The 20,653-nt window shown below is 41.3% G+C and overlaps 1 protein-coding gene across 1 annotated transcript in view; it reads right to left on the reverse strand.

Annotated features, from left to right (window-relative positions):
* The window catches only part of LOC117265781 (beta-1,4-galactosyltransferase 3), a 28,424-nt gene that overhangs the window by 6,648 nt on the left and 1,123 nt on the right, over positions 1-20,653 (reverse strand). The window contains exons 2-3 of the mRNA XM_033640476.2: positions 6,623-8,035; positions 146-381 (exon numbers count right to left, since the gene is read on the reverse strand). Coding sequence (XP_033496367.1) covers positions 146-381; positions 6,623-6,896 — 510 coding nt within the window. The 5' untranslated portion in view covers positions 6,897-8,035. The remainder of the gene's footprint in view (positions 1-145; positions 382-6,622; positions 8,036-20,653) is intronic.

Consider the following 20,653-nt stretch of genomic DNA (forward strand, 5'->3'; position numbering starts at 1 on the left):
GTAAATATCCAACAAAAGAACTACCTTTTGTTTCTACCAAGAGAGGATCAAAACACTAGGTAAAATGTTAAATGAATCCCTTATTCACCCTTTGACTCTTCATTTGGTGTGTAACATATGCCTTGGTTGTTTGTGTGTGTTTCACCTGGTGAATGACATAAATTCCATAGTTGAGCTGTTGCCGCTGCAGAAAAGGATGCAGGTAATATAACAGGAACTTCAAGTGATGTTCTCTGTGTCTGTGGGGAATGATGATGGCTGTCCGGTGCCTCGCCTCACAGTCAGGCGGCCTATAACGTCCTCCTCGCACCACCAGTGGATTCTTCCTCTCAACCTCTGACAGAGTGAGCCCTGATGGAAAGCTGACGTGGATCGGCCCACCTGTGAGCAGGAAATGGTTCGCTGTCATTATTAGTAGGAAACAAGATGCATTTAAAGGCATACAGGAAAACAATCTAGTCAGAGCATGAGAGGCTATGATTTGAACATGACATTTAAATGACCTCATGTGCTGAACTCATTCCTGGAAAGAAACATCCTGATGCTTACACAGAGCTTTGTAAATGTACCAATACAAGTTCTGACACTTGCTCTTTGTTGGATTTACTCAGAGCAGTCAATCTGAGTACACAAATGTACTGTTCATACTCTCTGTACATGCCTCCTGCTCATCTAACTGGAAACGCCCAAACAAGAGAACAGTTTTCCTTCTAAGAATTCAACATTTGCAAGGTTTTTGATGTCTTTCAGTTACATTTGGATCACAATCTGTACAAATATATACCAACATATTTTCAATACCTCCACACTGATGATCTAATTTTAAAAGAACGATATAAATCAAAGTACAAGACTGTTAGTAACCGTTTTTCATCTGCGGCACAACTGCAGATGAGAAAAATATTACGAGGTGATGTAAATATGATGAATTTAGTGCTTATAGTACATAAAGAGACACAAACACTTGTCAAAAAATTACATTTTATGAAGCAGAGTTTGGATTTTTTCCCCACAGAACATGGGAAATGTGAAAACTACGCACATGTCAAAAACTTGCCTATCTAGTTAACCTAGATACAAGGTTCCCACACATTTCTATGAACAAAATGTCACATAGTGAGCTACTGTACGTCAACAGCTACAGAAAATAAATCTGCCGTTTTGTTGCATCAAGTGTAAGGTTATCCACAGATGATTACTGTAACAATTGCATTACACAAAACAAAATTCCATAACTTTTCCCAAACTTTCAACTTTTTTTTTACTAATTCCATGACTGGAAAATGTGATCAAGAAATTCTGTGACTTTTCCAGGTTTTCCATGACCATGGGAGCCCTGAAGATAGGCTAGGTATTATCTAGCTAAGGTTATCAAGTTAACCTAGTAGGGCGCTAAAGCAATCAATCAAAAATGACGATTTTAATTGTCGAATAATCATTTTAAACAAAGGCAAAACATCTGTTGTTCCAGCTTCTGAAATGTGAGAATTTCATACTTTTCTCAGTCAGGGTTCTGCAGGGTACACCAAAATAAATTTAAGACATTTTAAGACCTTTTTAATACCACACAGAGTGCAAATAATACATTTTATGATCATTCCCAGTTGGAAATTAACTTTGTAGTCCACCTGCCATTGAGGCTAATGGATTTAATAATCTACTAGCACTCAATAAATTACCATTTTTTTGTTTGTTTTTGTGCTGGTGAGTGAAGCAAATCTAGCAGCCACTTGCATATTTTACCAGCATTTGACTGGTGTCTGGTGCTAATTTCCAGCAATTGAAAGTATGATGGAAACCAGCAAGGATGCCACGGCCTTGAATTTTTTATCATCAGACCTTTTTTTTTTTTTTTCAGTACTTCCCAGCAGTGTAATTCCTAATGATATATCTGATTAAATTACTGCTACCTGGACCCAGATAAACATCAGAAAGTGGCATTTGGACTGTTGCAATAAAAAAATACCCTTCATCCTCCCCTCATCATGCTTGTTTCTGTGAACCTCTGGCCGGTTTCTGCTCACTTCTATCAGCCTGACACAACGTTCAGGTAATACCTAAGTGACCTTTATCTATTATTATTTTTTCTAGGAAAGCAGTCAAAGCCTTCTAGCTCAGTTATCACCATGTAGTTTCAAATTACTGGAAGTAATGTGGGAACAAAGGGGCAGAGGGCAGAGCCCGGAAAACAGAAAACTAAGCCTGCTTTGACAGAGCATCCTAGGCATACTGAATAAGCAGTACGCAGGATCAGATTGTCTAGGTAATGTATGACAAACCTCAAATAGAGGACATGTAACAAGATCCACTTACTACCCTTCTTTTACCCAAGCTTTCAACCATATCTCACAGTCTTCACCAGGGGATGGACTTTGCTTAGCTGTCATTAAGCTAGTGGAGATGAGATGCAGGAGCTATGACAGAAAATGGCTGGTAAGTAAACCTTGAATTAAGATTTTTTTTTTATAGCAATCTCATTTTTAAGGTCAAGATCACAGGTTACCTACAGGTCAAATTTATTCTCTGCAAGTTTTCATTCATTCTGTGATAAAGATGAACAAAAACAAACAGCTGTCTGGAAATCCTGTTAACTGAGTGAAGTACTGTGCACTTTCCTCCATACGGAAACAGAGGCTTAAGCAGCAAAGGGACATCACGACTGATAATTGTTGCAAGATGTATCTGCTTGCTTGTAATTTCCCTTCATGATCGCTAATTTGCCTCTACATCATTATCAACGATGCTTAACATGGGCAGTACAATATGTTTGCCTATTGTCTTATGGTCCGCATACACAGATGATCTATATAATCAGCACGGCTTCAAGATGGGCACCCAAGATGAGTATCAGCAATGTAGTATCTGACCAAATTCCCCTTCTTTTCCTGAGATATGACATTGAATATTGGCCAGAAAAGCGTTCCATGCAATTTTAATTCAATTCAATTCAATTTTAATCTTAAAACCCAGTATCACAAATCACAATTTGCCTCACAGGACTTTACAGCATACGACATCCCTCTGTCCTTTGGACCCTCACAGCAGATGCAGAACATTGTGATGTCACAGTGCAGGTGACCTTTGACCATTTATATATAGATATAGATATAAAATGACAGCACTTCGTTATTTTATTATGTCCTATCAGACATTTGTGTGAAGTTTGTCATAATTAGCAAATTAAGTTATGGCCAAAAACATATTTTGCTAGGTCACAGTGACCTTGACCTTTGACCACAAAATTCTAATCAGTTTACTCTTCAGTCAAAATGGACATTTGTGTCAAATTTAGAGAAATTTCCTTAAGGTGTTCTTGAGATACCGTCTTCACAAGAATGAGACAGATGCAAGGTCACAGTGACCTTGACATTTGACCACCGAAATCCAATCCTTTCATTGTTGAGCCCCAAAGAACATTTGTGCCAAAGTTGAAGAAATTCCCTCATGGTATTCTTGAGATATTATGTTCACCACAATAAGACAGGTGAGGTCACAGACTTTACCTTTGAACTATGACCATCAAAATCTTATCAATTTTTCCTCAAGTCCAAGTCAACCTTTCTGCCAAATTTAAAGAAATTCCCTCAAGGCGTTTGACCTTCAACCACATAATTCTAATCAGTTTACTCTTCAGTCGAAATGGACATTTGTGTCAAATTTAGAGAAATTTCCTTAAGGTGTTCTTGAGATACTTTAAAGAATTTCTTTTAAACTGTTTGTGAGATATTGCGTTCATGAGAATGAGATGAATGCAAGGTTACAGTGACCTTGACCTTTGACCACCAACAACTTATCAGTTTATCACTGAGTGCAAGTGGACATTTGTGTCACATTTGAGAAAAATGCCCTTGAGGCGTTCATGAGATATTGTGCTCACAAGGATGGGACATACACAGGGACAGACAGACAATCCGAAAACTTAAAAACGGAATGAAACATGTACTTTGTCAGACTATTAAGTCCCATTCAGCTAATACACAAGATCTGTGTCGGTGTAACAGTCATACTCTGCTTGCTAAACTAGTTTTAGTGAAACTCTAGAGGGCTTTTGTTCACGTTCTGCTACCAGGTATAATACTCAGTATGACCTTTTCCAAAGAAAAAATGTACAAGACTTTATACAAAGGGTAGCCAAAGCCTTTGTTTTGGTCATCACTAAGTAGTTCAGAATTGCTGGCAAAGTCTTGCTGAATACCAAGTTTCCTAACCTGAACTTGAAACACACTACTCTATCACTTCATATCTTTTGCAAGCTGTAAGCTTTATACAGTATACCTGAGAGAGCAGATGATGAAATCTACAGCAAACCACCACAAAACAACACCATGAAGCAGCAGCTGAGCTTGCACGACTCATTACTCAAGTGATGGCTCAACTTCATTGTGCTAAATGGAAACATCTGACAGCTGCAACACTGCAATGCACTTGAAGCAGAAACATGTGGCCCCCACCTCTGTGTCCCCACTGCCTCTATACAACAGCAGATGCACAACACAACCATTGAAGTTCAGTCATCAAGATCACTGACTTTAAAATAAACAAACAGTAGCTTCATAATCCACTGAAATTTGCCTTTCAAATATGCCACGTTTGCTGATAGAAGGGCCATTTGTTTGCAGGTAGATCCATCAGCAGCTAACAGTAACTCAAAGACAAAGACAAGGTGAAGCAACCAAACATAATCAGGGCTTGACGCTAACTTTTTTTCCCAAGGAGCACATGTGCTCCTAAGTTGAAAAAGTAAGGAGCGCACAAAGAACTTTAGGGGCACAATGTAAATTGATCAAATAATGTGTTTTCTGTAATAAACGTGATGCAAACAGACATTTACAAGCAACATTATTTCATGAATTTGTATACAAAATGTACAGAAAGGTAAAATCATCACGTTTTGAAAAAGTATTGCAATTTAATTTTGTCTTTAATGTTATTATCTTATATATATTATCTTTGCAATATGATTATCTTGTATAATGTTATTACTATCCTAAAACATTCTCCAGGTCCTCTGAAACTCTGAAACGGGGTAGGGCGCAGAGCAAGCGGAGAGCAAGGCGCGCAAGACAGGATTTGGGGTACAGGCTCGTTCAAGAGCTACAGCTCCATGGTGACCGCTTCTGGGTCTACTTCAGGCTCTTCTCTGCTATTGGACGCGCCGAGGTGAAATTAAGGCCCCATTCAGATGTAGCATCTAAAAGCGTGTGGAAAACGCCAGCTGTGCCGTTTCCATCCTTTTATCCTAGGCTCTTCGGAGGTTGCGCTACTGTCGCGCCTGCCGTTACTAAGCAACCAAAACTGCCTGTCACTCACAGGGGGAGTAAAAAAGTTACAAAGCCATAAAAATAGCGCATCATCATGCTCACCAGTTATCCCAAGCTCCGAGCTGATAATTCTCCAGGCATTGTTCCTTCTGTTGGAGTCAAAGTAGTACGATGAATACAGGTCATATAACTCTGGATATCCCTGGACAAGAATGATCAGTCGCTCCTCCATTGCTTGCTGCCTTTCACACCACCGAATGTTGTGAAGTCCGTTGGATGGAAAGGAAGAAGCAGGTCCGTGGAGCTGATTGGTTAATTCTTATCACATGACATGCAGTGCACTTGCTGCATTCGAAAAAGTTGAGATTTTTCCATCTCTGTGTGCCGCAGACGCACACAAAAAAACAGGCGCGTCGCACCAAATGCGCACCGCTACGGCGTCGCTTTGGATTGTGAGCGCACTTGATGCGCGTTTACATTGAAATTAATGGATTTGTGCGCGCAAAAGACGCTACATCTGAACGGCCCCTAAAAAATGTTCAATTCGAGCGCAGGCTGGCGGCGCACAGACGCCGCGGCATCAGCTCGGGGGCAGAGCGGTGCGCTCTTGCGCCGTGGTAGCACATACACAATGAATGGGTTCGTCGGCGGAGGTCTGTGCTTTGCGTGCTCTGTGTGATAAGGGCTTTATTTCCACCCTGCCCAGCAGCGGTACCATGGCGAACGGTCCCTAACTGCGGGGAGAACGGAGCAGGCTTAACTGGAGGTCCGCTGCTTTTCCCGGTCCCTCGTCTCCGCTACACTTTGACTTATTTCCACCCAGCTAACAGCCTGGCCATGGAGAACGGTCCCTAACTGCGGGGAGAACGGAGCAGGCTTCCCCGTAGGTCCGCCGCTTCCTCCACACTTTGACTTATTTCCACGCTGCCGACAGTGGGACTTATATTCATTGTGCTGACAGTGGCTTGGAAAACCGCCCATAACCGTGTCACACGGGGAAGAGGGAAGAGGGAAGGCGGCTGGAGTTCCTTCAATATTTGCGGTTAGATTATCATATTTTTTTACTGACAAAAATATAGGCTGCTTCGGCTGATTTTTTTATGTGCACATGTGCCCCTAAATATTTTTTACAGTTCGCACACACCTATTTTTAGTTGCAAATGCGAGTGAAACGCTTGCACTGTCGAGCCCTGATAATGAATGACACCAATATGTAATTCCAGAAAATCACCAGGTATGCCTGTTTATAAGACAATGTTGTATTTAGAGATTTACACATGTAAAGAAAGAGTGATCTATCTTCAGTAGTACAGCCTGTTCAGGTACAAGGGAATGGCACAGAAACAGGAAAGACCACTCACCTATAAGAGGAGACTTCTTGGGGCATAAGGGCATGTCATCTCCATGGCCATGCGTTTTGGATAGGTGGGAGAGATTGGCGTATACATCCCCTCCAGCGATGCCTGCTGATGAGTGGTTGCGGCCTGACAGACCAGTGGTGTCAGGCTTGCGGAAGATGCGGATGAAGTAGGAGACCCTCTTTTGATATCCCTCTCGGGACAGCAGTGCCATGACTACCAACTGGATCCCCAAGAACATGAAAAGGTAGCGCCATTTGGATTGGATACTGACCATGGTGACGGCCACGTGTTGTCAAACCAACAAAGGTTCAGAGGAGGCAGTGCAGAAAGTCACGGTCTGGCGCAACCTTACTCTAAGTGAATTAATGTTGGGACTATATAAGCTCTCCCCGAGCAGAAACAAAATTAAGAAAAGTGATGATTGTCAACTGTGTATTTGATGGAGGCTGGTGTTGTGTCTGTTAACACATACACACAATGTCAAATATACTATGTACCTTCTTTAAAATATGGCAACACACACTGAATGTGAAAGTTACTGTATGTTACATGCAATAATCTGTGGCAGTTTGGAGTATGAATATAAAGCAAGATGATTAAAAAAATAGACAAAAAGTAACAGAAAAAGGCACTTCTGGTAGGGTGTAACTGAAAAAAGACCCCAAAGGAGAGGAAAAATAGAAAAATACTCTAAACCAAGAGAAAAAGTCTTGTATACTTTTCTCTGTTTCACTGCATTCCTCGCTGCAGACCACTATGTGGCAAATATCTCCAAAGTTGACTCTTGGTCCAATTTGTGATTGGCGTGGGGCGGTAATGCCAGTCCCACATCATGTAGTTTCACCCCCATTGAATTCCATCCGTTGCCCTGTGAAGCTCATTCTCCTGCGGTCAAATAAATAGCAGCGTCAGTGTCTCTCACTCACTGGCTTGCTCGCTCTCTCTTCCACCCTTTGTGAGCTTTATGCTGCCTTCTGTTCTCCCTCATGTGCTCTCCTGAGGGAGGCCTCTGCAACAACAACAGCCGCCATGACAAAAGGGAGCATATGCAGCCGTATAGGCCCTATACTTTACAGAGGATTACACAGCTTCCATCGACTCACTGGCTGACTGGCTGGAGAGACAGGGGGAGTGGACCATGACCACTGTGGGAGGAGTGGTCAGAGGGTTGTGTGTGTGTGTGTGTGTGTGTGTGTGTGTGTGTGTGTGTGTGTGTGGCGAGTCAGGCTGAGAGAAAAAGAAATGGGGGAGGAGATGGAGGAAGAGGAGGAGGAGGAGGGAGAGCTTTGATTCCAATTGCTATTGTCCTATAATGATGCAATCCACAGCTCTGAGACACTTCACGCAGCTCACTGCGCTGGCAGCCACTAGGCTCACTGGATGGACAGGAACTGGACCAGTCACTCCACAGCTCTGAAAAGACAAAGAGGAGGAGGGAGTTACATCGACTGACCCCTTTGGTTCAAACTGTTGACATCAGCGATTTTGTACTTACAGCAGAATGCTTTTCCCATACAAACAATGACTGATTGTGTGCAATAAAGGCCCAACAAATGGTTTGTGTTTGTTTACATGGAGACTCAACAGCACAGTTGGACAGCCTTGACTAATCAGGCCCAGCGTGGGCTCCAGTGCAGATGCCTCCCCAAAGAGAGGCCTGCTGCCCACAGCCGATGGCAGAGGGGAAGCCATGCATCAACGTGTGGATTAAACTTCCTAGTTCTAGAGCCAACAAACTCAGTGGCTCTGTTTCTGCAGGCTGCAGCAATGTGGTGTTTGCCGACCTTGCATAACCCCTTAACCTGCTCTGTTGCTGTCTACTGCAGTGTCCAACACATCCTCGGTCGCAGATCAATTAGTTCTCGTTAAAGAAGCCAGCCTCAGACCACTAATCCTAATCCCACTGACTGCTACGAGACTGGTGGAAAGACTAAGAGACTGATAGAAAGAACAGTGACCAGAACAGCTTCCAACCTGTCACCTACGCATTTTAAAGTTACTGATTTAACAGCTTTGATTTAATTCCCAAAAGTCAATATTTGTTAAAGTCGACTCATTGCGCTGAATGAAAGGTCTAAAACCATGCAGAGCTGCAATGTCTCCCAGTGCACTTGGACTTAACAGCTTTAAGTCATAAAGGTCTATCATTTCAGCGATGACAGATGGCTTGTTTACCACACATTTTATTTATTTACTCGTTTTAATCTTTGCTTGACTAATGTTTACGTTATGCGCCCTAAAGTGAACAGCTTTAATGCCAGTTGTATTTATTCCTACTGAATCATTAGTATGGTGTTGACATCCTTAGCCCTTAGAGCATGTCTTGCTAATTACACGGGAAAAAAACAATGCGTTCATTTGCAGCCGTCTTTCAGGCATATTCTACAGAAACAGGTACATTTCACACAGCTTGTTAAGATAGAGAGACAAGGAAAGAGAGAAAAGAGACAGGTAAGACAAAAAGATAAAAAAAAAAAAAAACGAGAGAAAGATGACTCGACTCTGTTGCAATTTGTTTTCAGTAATTATTAGCAATACTAGTGTTGATAATTTAAAAATACAACCACTTATTCTGCTATATTTCATACTATGTTGACATCTAGTTTTTATGGATGTTTATAGATGTGCAAAGCCATATAGTTTTATAAGAGATCACACTGATGATAAATTGGAATCTGTTGAATAACAGAGTCAATCAGTGTCATCACATTCCTGTGTTTCCTCACTGAAGAGGGCGAGTAAACCGTAATTGTTATTGCAACTGGCAGGAAATAGTAACATCTACAAACCATGTTTCATTTAATTGAGAAAACTACAACTGAAACACACAGCCCACTTGATCAACTACCCAGATATACTGATGACATCTGACAAACTCGTGCTCATTGAACTGTAGTGTTTACGTGTTTCTGCGTTTTGCTTTGACAGCTGACTGCGAGGATTTTCAGTTCAAGGATGATAAAGGTTTTTCTCTGAGGGGATATGTGGATCAAAAAGGAGAGGAAAGCCTCTGCTTGCCGCTGCAGATGATTTTCATCTGCATGAGGAGCTGTGAGCAGATGGGAGATTGACCCCTCTCCCTTTGCCTGGCCTCTATAATAACCCCATAGATTATGGATATGGTTTATAAAGATCATGCCATAAAGATTTATCCCACAGCGGGGAAATTTAACTCCACCACTCAGAGCTGTGATCCAGAACACACACACAAAAGAAAAGTGACCCGGAAAACACTAATCGTTTTTTTAAATAATGACAAAGACTTGCTAAGAGGTTAATGGTCTTTCAGGCTTGCTAGATAAATACAAATGATTAAACCTCTCAGGTTTTCAAGGACAATACATGGCTGATAAGATCAATGTGGTGTGCAGGTTTGAGTCTATACACGACTAAGCATTGTGCATTAGGAAACCCCCCAGGGACTGAATTAAAACTTTCTGTGACACCCCCTTCCCATTCTCCCATATTCAAGCATCACATTTGTCTGTAATGAGATATATGTAGGCCTATGTATTCACAAAGGGGAAACTGATAAGTCTGGTTTGCTTTAATGCTTGGGGGCCATATTGTGCTTCAGCTGGCTTATACAGTGAGAGAACTTGGCAGCAGGCACCTCCTTCAACAAAGCTCAGGCACTGACTTAACACGCATATAAAAGAGATCCAGTGACTAGATGGAGACGAATCTTTCTGTGTTAGCTAAAGGGCTGAGGGGTGAACCAAACACAGAGAAGGACAAAGCAAACTAAGAGGAGCTGGAGGGGGAGAGGGAAAGCAGCCAATAGTCTGGTTACACTATGTTCTTTTGACTTCATTGTCTCTCCTGCACGGATATCCTCCCCTTCTACATTTAGAGTTTCAAAAGAGGCAGGTTTGGCATGACGTAACATACTTCAGCACACCAAAGCGAGCCTTTCCTGGTCTTGTTCCCAGCACCCCCGCTCGCCTCTTTTTTATTTATTTATTTATTTTTTTACCTCACAATGTGTGCTTTAAAGAGAGTGATGGCACATAACAGCCAACAAATGGGACCTTTCCTTTCCTGCCCATGGGGCATTAATATTGCATATATATGGTATGTCCACATGGATGCTTACACACATGAGTGAATACAAGAGGAGCCAACAGGGCTAGCATGGGGGTTAGAATGAAGCGGCTACAAGAATATAAGAGGGGATGGGGGCATAGAGAATGGGAGTTATATATATAGATCATCATCCAGGGAGTAATAGCTTATGCACTGCTGTTCAAATCCTAAAGGGATGTCATAGCACTCGTGCACAGCCCATTGACAGTCATAACAGCCCCAGAGGGAGATAAACGAGCAGCCAAACCAAGTCTCAGAGAGGGTAACCACAGAAGAGGGTTACCTAGCCAGACATTCCTATTGAGGCTATACTGGCACCAACACTTAATTCACTTTTCCTCTTTATTCCCCCCTTTTTTTATTCCTCTCCAACTGTCAAAGCAGCTCATTCCCTGGACTCATGCTGATCAGCGACATTTAAGCACAAATCATATTTTCAACAGTAACAGTCATTTATTACCTGCCGTAGTTTATTTTATAGTTGGTGGCTATCTGAGCCAGAAATTCCAGGCACAGCTGGTTCACATCAAATGTGCAGAGTACAGAGCAGAGATGTGGCCCATCCATGTTTGACTACAAAGCTATTCTACAATGGAAAATCGTCTGCAGCTGATTTCAAGGCAGCTGTTCTTCAAAGTGTTATTGCAAGAAAGGAAAACAAATGCTATTAAGTGCTTGCTATTGATTTCTTAAGTCCTTAGAGGCAAGAGCCAACGCATGTAAAGCAAAAAAAGGCACCATCATTTCAGCAAACACTGACAAGAAAGAATGCTCAACTCTTGTGCTCCAAGTATGTTTTTACCAAAAGAAAAGCTTGCCACAAAACCTGGACTAGACTGCACTGCCTGATAAGGACCTTAACCTCTTCACCCCACTGAATCACATAGCAAGGTTCTGCATTAGGAGGATGAGGCCTTCACATCTGTCTGAGTGGGTCATCAGTTCGATATGTGCAAAGCTATCGAGGATGAGCGAGGGCTTTCCAGCCTTAAATGTGTGACCTTCCTGTTAAATCTGCTAAACCCTAACTACTGTTAGTTGGGGGAAAATCCATCAAATCCCACTCACTTTTGCACAGATTCACTTTGTGCTTTTATTCAGGAAAACAGCAGAAGACTCCTGCATGCTACAAGAACCTGTTATCCATCTCTCTTAAAATGATATATCCAACTGTGGAAAACAGATGAAGGTAGCAGGACACAACAAACACATCTAACAATAAAATGACAGAAGAGCAAGCATTAAAACTGACAATCAAAAGGAGAAATTACTTCAAAGCACAGTCTCCTGGGTCTCTTTCAACAGAAAGATTGCATGGCAGAAAGACAAGTGCTCTTTTAAAATAAACGGCCACAGTCAGAGTGCATTTATTAACACACTACTGAAAATAAAATGTAATCATCACAGATAGTCTGAGATTACTCTCAGAGAGCTCCCAACTTAGCCTAAAAACTTCCAGCAAGGAGTCCCAGTTCAGAGGTGATTAAGGGAATCTTTTATCTTAGTCAGAAGGTGTGTTTGAACCCATTGCTATGGTTAATGCCTTATTTTAAAAGGTATGATTGGTTGTCACAGACATGCCTATTGGTGAGCTTGCAAGGTGTGGACATCCAGTGGAAATCGTTGGAATTGTGAGTGATTATTGGTCGCCTGATTAATTGCTAAAAAGACAGTTTTACTAAACCAAACCAAACAAACTTATTTCACAAATGTTGGGCCTCATTCATCGATACCATTTGTCTGCCTGCTTAACACAATGTAATTTCATACACACATGGACATATCTCCACCATAGTAATCTTAAGATAAAAAAACTGTTAGGAATAGGTTGGAGGACTTAAAAGAGTTTCTAAAGCACAGGAGAAAATAGTAGAAAGACAAAGAGCAGTGTTTGACATAAGCAATGGCCTGATGGCCTGGGGCCAATCAAAAAGTATGTCGGGCAAGTTGACTGACTAGTCACAGGCCCGCTCGGGCCAGTGACGCTGTAAGGCTTTTTTTGTTTGTTTGTTTTTTAACCGCGCCACAGGTCAGAGCTCAGTGAGACACTCTATGCTCAGCATGCCCGAGAAGCTAACTTACTCGGTACCTCAGTAGGCTAATATATATCTGGCTGTCAGGGGAACAACTCCAGTGGGAAACGTGCCGGTGCGCTTGTGCGTCTACGACAACGTGGACACCGCTGCCAGGTATATTTCTCTCCAACATGCATTCGCTGACCAATAAACTGGATGAACTTAAGCTACTGATGGTGAAAAACGGAGACTTTTCTACATCTGCAGTTTTGTGCTTTACAAAGACATGGCTGTGTGGCTCGACACCGAACTCTGCGCAGCAGCTGGCAGGCTTCCAACTCTTCAGAGCGGATCGTAACACTGAACGTTGTGGCAAAACTAAAGGTGGAGGTATCTGTTTTTACACAAACAGTGGCTGGTGTAATGACGTGACAGTGATCCAGCAGCACTGTTCTCCTGATCTGGAATCTTTTTTCATCAACTGCAAACCTTTTTACTCCCCCCGTGAGTTTGCTTCATTCATTCTGGTTGGTGTTTACATCCCACCGCAGGCCAACGTGCAGGAGGCACAGCGCACGCTCGCTGACCAGATAGCTACTGTGTGTGGAACGGACTTACCCAGACTTATTATTTTAATAAGTTATTGTTCTTGGTGACTTTAACAAAGGTAACCTCACCCATGAACTCCCCAAATACAAACAGTTTATCTGACCAGAGAGAAGAATATCCTGGATCACTACACAGCTGTTAACAACGCCTATCACACCGTCCCCCATGCTGCACTGGGCCACTCTGACCACACCACTGTCCACCTGATTCCCTCATACAGGCAGAAATTAAAGCTCTGAAAACCTGTTATGCTTCTGTGAGAACTTCTGTATACCATCACGCACTACGGTGAGGTATAATGGATTTAAATGAAATGAAATGAAGTTTTATAGACATTTTTTCTCTCTCTCTTTTTTTACTTGGGCCAGTAAGAACATACAAGGGGCCAGTGAACCTCTGAAATACTGGCCCGGGGGGCCAGTGGGGAAAAAAGTTATGTTGAACACTGCAAAGAGGTAGCAGAAATATGACAGTGAGGTAATGAAACGTTACAGATTCAATCTTGCAGGGATAATGTTTGTGGTCAATCTTATTAGAAATGCACTCACATTTCCCATCCAATGCATTAATGCCAGAAATGAAAGTGATGACAGCACCAACATATTTGTCAACAGTGCAGCAGTGATGACTTGTATCTGTCTCAGCTTTACACAGGCTGAGTCATCACACTAACAATTACAGAACTTTAACAGTCTCATATTGTGACGAAGTTCCTTTCATTCTCATTGGGTATCCACACCTTGCTGGCTCAAAAACGGGCAACTAATCACACATCCTATTATGAATGCATCTAACAACGCGGCTCATAAACCATGGCACAAGACAGGACACACAGTCATGAGGTGTGTTAATCAGTGTTATCAAAGTGTCAGCAGATGCATGAGTGAGTGAGTGATGAATGGACGTTGTTGTGCAAAATTACTAACAAAGAAGCCAACCAAACAAGAGGATGGTGCTGACAGAGGGGACTGGAACAGCCAGGTCTTAAATAAGCTACCCCTGAGAGACAGACCAGGGGCTCCCACTTGCACTTCTAAACTCCACCTACCAGGGACCTGCAACAAAACACGGACAGACAAAGAAAGGGGAAAACACACCTAGCAGGCCCAGGAGAGCCATTACAAGGCATCATACCTGGCAATGGGATCCACCACAACTTCTCACTAAGGTTTCAGTTTCTATCCCTTTCTTGCTCAGAGGTATTCTGAAAGTGACTTTTTCCAAAGCACTCACAAGGTAAAAAGTTCCTCCAAGTTCTAGGAAAAAAATCTTAGAATTATGATGTTTTCTTAGAATTTTCCCTTAAAGTTAAGACTAAATCCTGGTCCTTAAGAGACCTCCTAAGGTGTAAACTGTTAGGAGAAGGGAGAGACTTTTAAGAGGCTTAAGAGTTTATTACAGAGAGGAGAAAATGGCAGAAAGACAAAGAGGTAGGAGAAATAATGCTAAATGACAATGATATAATGTAAAGCTAGAGCTTAGATCTTGCAGGGCTAATGTTTGTGGTCGATCTCATTAGAGATACGCTCACATCTCCCACCCAAGCCAATAACACTATAACTCCAGAAATAAAGTGACCGCAACACTAAGATATTTGAGAACTGGAAAAATGCAACTGTAAATTGGGGCGGCAGTAGCTCAGTCCATAGGGACTTGGGTTGGGAACTGGAGGGTTGCCTGTTCAAGTCCCCGTCCGGACCAAAATATGGAGCGTGGACTGGTAGCTGGAGAGATGCCAGTTCACCTCCTGGGCACTGCCAAGGTGCCCCTGAGCAAGGCACCAAACCCCCCAACCGCTCGGCGCCCGTCATGGGCAGCCCACTCTGACATCTCTCCACTTAGTGCATGTATAGGTCCAGTTTGTGCATGTGTGTGTTCGGACCTGTGTGTAATTGACAACAGAGTGGAAAATTGAATTTCCCCTCAGGGATTAATAAAGTATATAAAATTAAAAAAAAAAATTAAAGCAGTGATAACCTGTGTTTGTCTCAGTTCAATGGTCTTCAGTTTCTGATATTGACAGATCAGCTGATAAAGACGCGTCACAACCACCACCAAGTGACACTTCTGAGGAAGGCAGAAGTTTCCGCCGAAACATGTCAAGGTATGTAACATCCTAATACAATATATATCTGAGATAAGTTTGTCTCAACATTTAGAGGATGTCCACACCTTGCACATTCACAAAAAGGTTACCAAACACACTTTTTTAAAGTATGCATCACACCTAGCAAAAGGGTCAACCACAGCTCCTCACTTAGGTGAACGTTTCTGTCCCTTCCTTGCTTAGAATTGCACTGAAATGTTTCCTGAATCACTTCTTCTGCTATTGCTTGGGTGGAAGATATAAGTGTATCTCTAATGAGATCGGCCACAAACATTATCCCTGCATGTTCTAATCTGTAGCGTTTCATTAACTCCCTGTCATTCAGCATTATTTCTCCTACCTCGTTGTCTTTCTGCCATATTCTCCTCTGCTAAAGAAACTCAGTTTTTCATCTCTCCTAAGGGCTGACATGCTTTGTGAATAACTTTTATCTTTATCAGGATCTGGTCTTAACAGTAAGGGCAAATTCTTGACAAAACATTGTAATGTAAGAGTTTTCCTTGAATTGCGTCACCAGAAGCAACTCTTTGTACTGGGAAGCTTTATAAATAGGGCCAAGGGGTCGTATTTTCAAACATTTTGAGAATACTCAGAGCTCCAACCTTAGCCTAAAAAATTATAGCCAGGAGTCCTAGCTAAGGAATGATTTAGGAAAATTCTAAGAGTAATTCTCAGCAAGAAAGGGACAAAAACTTTTACCTTACTCAGGAGATGTGGTTGACCCCATTGCGCGGTATTATGCATTCTTTTAAAAGGTGTGATTGGTTGTCAGATATGCCCTTTTGTGAACCTACAAGGTGTGGCCATCCAGTGGAAATGAAATGAACTGCTTTACAATATGAGACTGTGAAAGTGCTGTCATAATTAGTGTGATCACTTTGCTGATGGAAGGCTAATTCTGTGGGAAACACTAAGATTTTCTCAGAATTTCATCACTAGGAGAAGACGCTGTCACCACCATGCTTCATCCTTGGGATGGTATGGGCACGTGATGCACAATGCCTGATATCCTCTGGACATGACAATTAAAAATGAGATCAAACAGTTCAATCTTGGTTCCATCAGACAAGAGAGTCTTGTTTCTCACAGTCTGAGAGTCCTTTGGGTGCTTTTTTGCAAATTCCAAGTGAGCTTTCTTGTGTCTTTTAATGAGACAGGGCTTCCTTTTGGCCACTCTGCTTTAAAGCCCAGATTGGTGGAGTGTTACAGTGATGATTGTCCTTCTAGAAGTTTCTCCTATCTCCACACTGCCTTTGATGAATATTTGAAAAAAAATATTACAACAAAAAACAACACTGTTGTTTCAATTAAGACGAAAGAGGAGGGCTAGCAGAAAATGATTAATTGTGTAAGTTTACAATGCATTTATTTTACCACTCTGTTTATTTCTAACATGACAGCTGCACATTCTACAGCTCTTAACTTTTAAGTTGATGCACCTTTTAACATTATACTCAAGAATTGCATTTAGGTTTGACACAGTCCCATAATGAATGTGGAATTGATTTTAGTTTTTGGCCAAATTAAAGTGAAACAAATGTTACTGATTGAGCATTATCAGTGATAAATGGGTACCAATGGACTGATCGATTTTCTAATCGGTGCTCTATGAGCTGTAACATACCAGCAATGTAGCAAGTGGACTCAAGCAAATCAGGACCAAGCATAAAAACACAGTTCAAAGTGGTAACGTTATGGTATGGTTTGAAGGAATTATACCACATTTCATATCCAAGTAAGCATCATACAGTGAACTATTAATGCTACCTGCGATTTCAGAGAGGGCTTATTTTTAGGAATGCATTTATTGGCTTAACATCAGTATGGGACAATATTCACCTTGTTGACTGCTATCAGCCTCTCAGCAAAAAAAACACCCCAAACAAACAAAAAAAGACATTCACTGATGGTTTTTCTGTTGGGTCACACTGATTTTGTACAGGCTAAGAAGCAGGACTTGAGGCTAATGTTGTCCCTTTGACAACTGAAACTATGTTTGGGACAAACAGAGATCTTGCCCTGGATGCCTTCAGGAGAGGGAATGCAGTAAACCTACTATCAATGTCATTGGATGCATCCTTTTTTCCCCTGATCTGTGCCAATATCGGCAGGAGGAGAGCTACTTAACATTAGCTGTTACGTTATCATGGTGTGTTTCAATGTTAACTTTTAAAAAATTACATTTTTGGTGAGAAACTTCAATAATTAGAGTTGTCTGAAGGACAAATTGTTGATGTGTTCACAGTAATATAAAATAATTCTTAGAGACGGAATTATTTATATAAAGTAAAAATACTTTTTTTCATGTGAAAGGTTATATTAAAAAAATATCACAAATTTGTACGACTTAATTTGTGCTTATTCAAAGATGGTGTAATGATGGGCTGAATGACTTTGAAACAGTTGTTTTTTTAATAATGAAGATTTTGTTGTTTCCCCAACAACAAAAACAAAATAAACAACAAAAACACTGGTCTCTCCTAGCAGCCAAGTTGTTATTTTAACCATCAGTAATGGCCCAGAATTTAACAATCTGTGCATTCCTACTTGTTTTAGAGCCAGTGCAGACAAGTTGACCAGAGAACACTACAAAAACATTCAATAGTTCAGTGAGAGCAAGAACGAAATTGCCAATAAAATAAAATAATATTCTCCTAGTTTACCTTGGCAAAAAAATGCAACAAATTTAGTTTGCGCTGCTGTACTTGCATGGCTTTGTTAGATGGCATTATTAATGTAATGTTACAGCACAAGTTGGATCAAGTGCATTTATAACATATTTCCTAAGCTGAGGTTTTTTAGGTCTTCTACAAACACAACGTGCACCACTCTTTCCCTTCTTATCTCTACAAAAGTTTGATCTCGTTCATGTTGCCGTGCTCTGCTCGGCAGTAAACTCGATTTTGCACAATGAAACAGTCGGCACAGGGTGCTGATACTACTAGGCTACTTTGATTGCCATGCATCATAATGAAAAATGCCAGCTAGCTGATTTGCATTAAATCAAACTGGTTTAAGCTCGCACACCAGACCAGCAAAACAGAAAATCCACCCAACTCTAGTTTTCAGAATCATATTTGGCATTCTTTGAGCTTCAGAGCAGAACTGTGGTACAAAGTCTAAAATGACTGCATTAACTCCCCCTGGAGATTTAACCTTGTCCTCAGTGCACTTTTTTACTGACAACCATCATTATTGTGTCACACTCTCTACAACATCTACTGCAAGTTGTACAGACAGACACTGAACATATTAAGAGACTTTGCGATTTATTTTTATAGTGGTGAAATACTAAATCCCCATTAAGAATGTGCACAGAAATGGATAGTGGCGTAACCATTAATTAATAATTAATGATTTCATTATGTTATCAGTTTCTCTTAAACAGACCTTAGCTCGAGACAACAAGGTTAAATTCCTCATGATGGGTTTTAAGGGGCTCCAGTTTTAGGGCTACATTTACAAAAACAGCAATACATGACATGCCTGCTGCATTCAAACAGCTGGACAACTGGTCTATGCCATTCTTAAAACGAGTATTTCAACAATTTTAGGAATTGGTGTTTAACACTGCACACAGAAGTGAAACTGATATGGACAGATGTGGTCAGCAGACGTAAATAGCTCTTACACAACAGCATCATTTTTCTTTACTAGGCTGCCACAACATTAGGGAAATATTCCTTACACAAACCACAGTAAGTCTTGAAAATACAACAGACTCAAGATAAAAGCGTTTTTCAGATTCTGTAAACGCAAGCAAGACCTGTTCTCTCAAGCACCAACCAAGCAAGACCAGGCAATGAAATAATGTGCAAACATGCCCTGAGAAAGGAGGTGTCTGCATGAAAACGAGTGCCAGCGTCCTTGTCATGGCAACCCATCCTAAGCCCTGGCCATTCATCAAGGGTGCAGCTGGTACATGTCTCTATGGCTGTTCCCTTGAGTCCGACTCTGCTGGGACAGACTGCTGAGGAGAGGGTGGAAACAACACATCATCACTCTCCTTCCTCCCACTTTTTCTTCTCGTCTTTCTGCCTTTGGTTGCGCATGCTGTTTCCATAGTGTAGTGTTCACCTCCAGCTATAGCCAACCCACCAGGGATAGTCACTTATCAAATCACAGTAGCTCGCAGTGGGTTGCAAACTTTGCAATGGCAACCGTGGAGGTAAGGAAACCCCCATGTGGCTAGAAAACCCAAAACATAACTGGAGCAACAAGTTACACAAGAAAAAGGACAGTTGACACCAGAGATCCTGTACCATTTTGCCTACTTAAACAAAATAAAACAGCCTTGTACTGACAGCAACCAGGCCTAAAGGGACTGCCAGAATAGCTGCTATCTCATGCAGAAAGACGAAAAAGAACAAAAGCAGTTAAAACTCACATAAAAGAGTCTGACAGCTGATACCAACAACTAAGACTTTGAGGTATAACAGATATTATTTAAGAGAGTTGCATTTTAAGCTGAACATCATAATGGCAAACCTAAATACACAACATTTAGCCCAGTCTAAACTGGAGTAGATGCTATGGTCTGTCAGGAAAGACCTATGATTGAAAAACTACATCATGATAAAAAAAAAACCCATCATTTTAGATATTACACAACAGGATTATATTATCACAACCAACCTCATTACCCTCAATACCTGTCAGTGGTCATGTGCAGAGAGGAACTTTTGTTCTCTGTCAACAATTATGTAACAGAGACAGAAAACGTACAGATGTCAGAAGAGGAGATTGCAAATGGATAGGTGCACTTACAGCTAAATTAGTGCTTACTATTCCTTTTAAAATGGACCAACATATTTGCTTTTACATCTAAGCTATTGATACTAACTCAATAACTACGACTGTTAATGTGTGCGTTTGTAATTTATGACAAAAAAGTTTCAAAAACATGTTTTGTGATAAAATTCTATTCATGTCACAGATGTAGCCTGTTTTAATCCTCGCCTAGTTGGAGTCCTATTATTTAGGACCGATAAGCCTAACAGTTGCTTTATAGGTACATATGTGCAGTATTTAACTTCCTCCTGACACATTATATTCACACAGAGGGAGAAGCAGACTGTGTGTGTGTGCACAGAGTGCATCACACTGATCACACAGAATATGTGTGTCACATTACCACAAAGATAACATCCTGGTGGTCAATAGGTTAAACTACTGGTCCATCTACTAGTGGAAAATTAAAGATCAGTCTTTCTT

The sequence above is a fragment of the Epinephelus lanceolatus genome, chromosome 10, assembly GCF_041903045.1.
Source record: "Epinephelus lanceolatus isolate andai-2023 chromosome 10, ASM4190304v1, whole genome shotgun sequence".
Lineage (NCBI taxonomy): Eukaryota > Metazoa > Chordata > Actinopteri > Perciformes > Serranidae > Epinephelus > Epinephelus lanceolatus.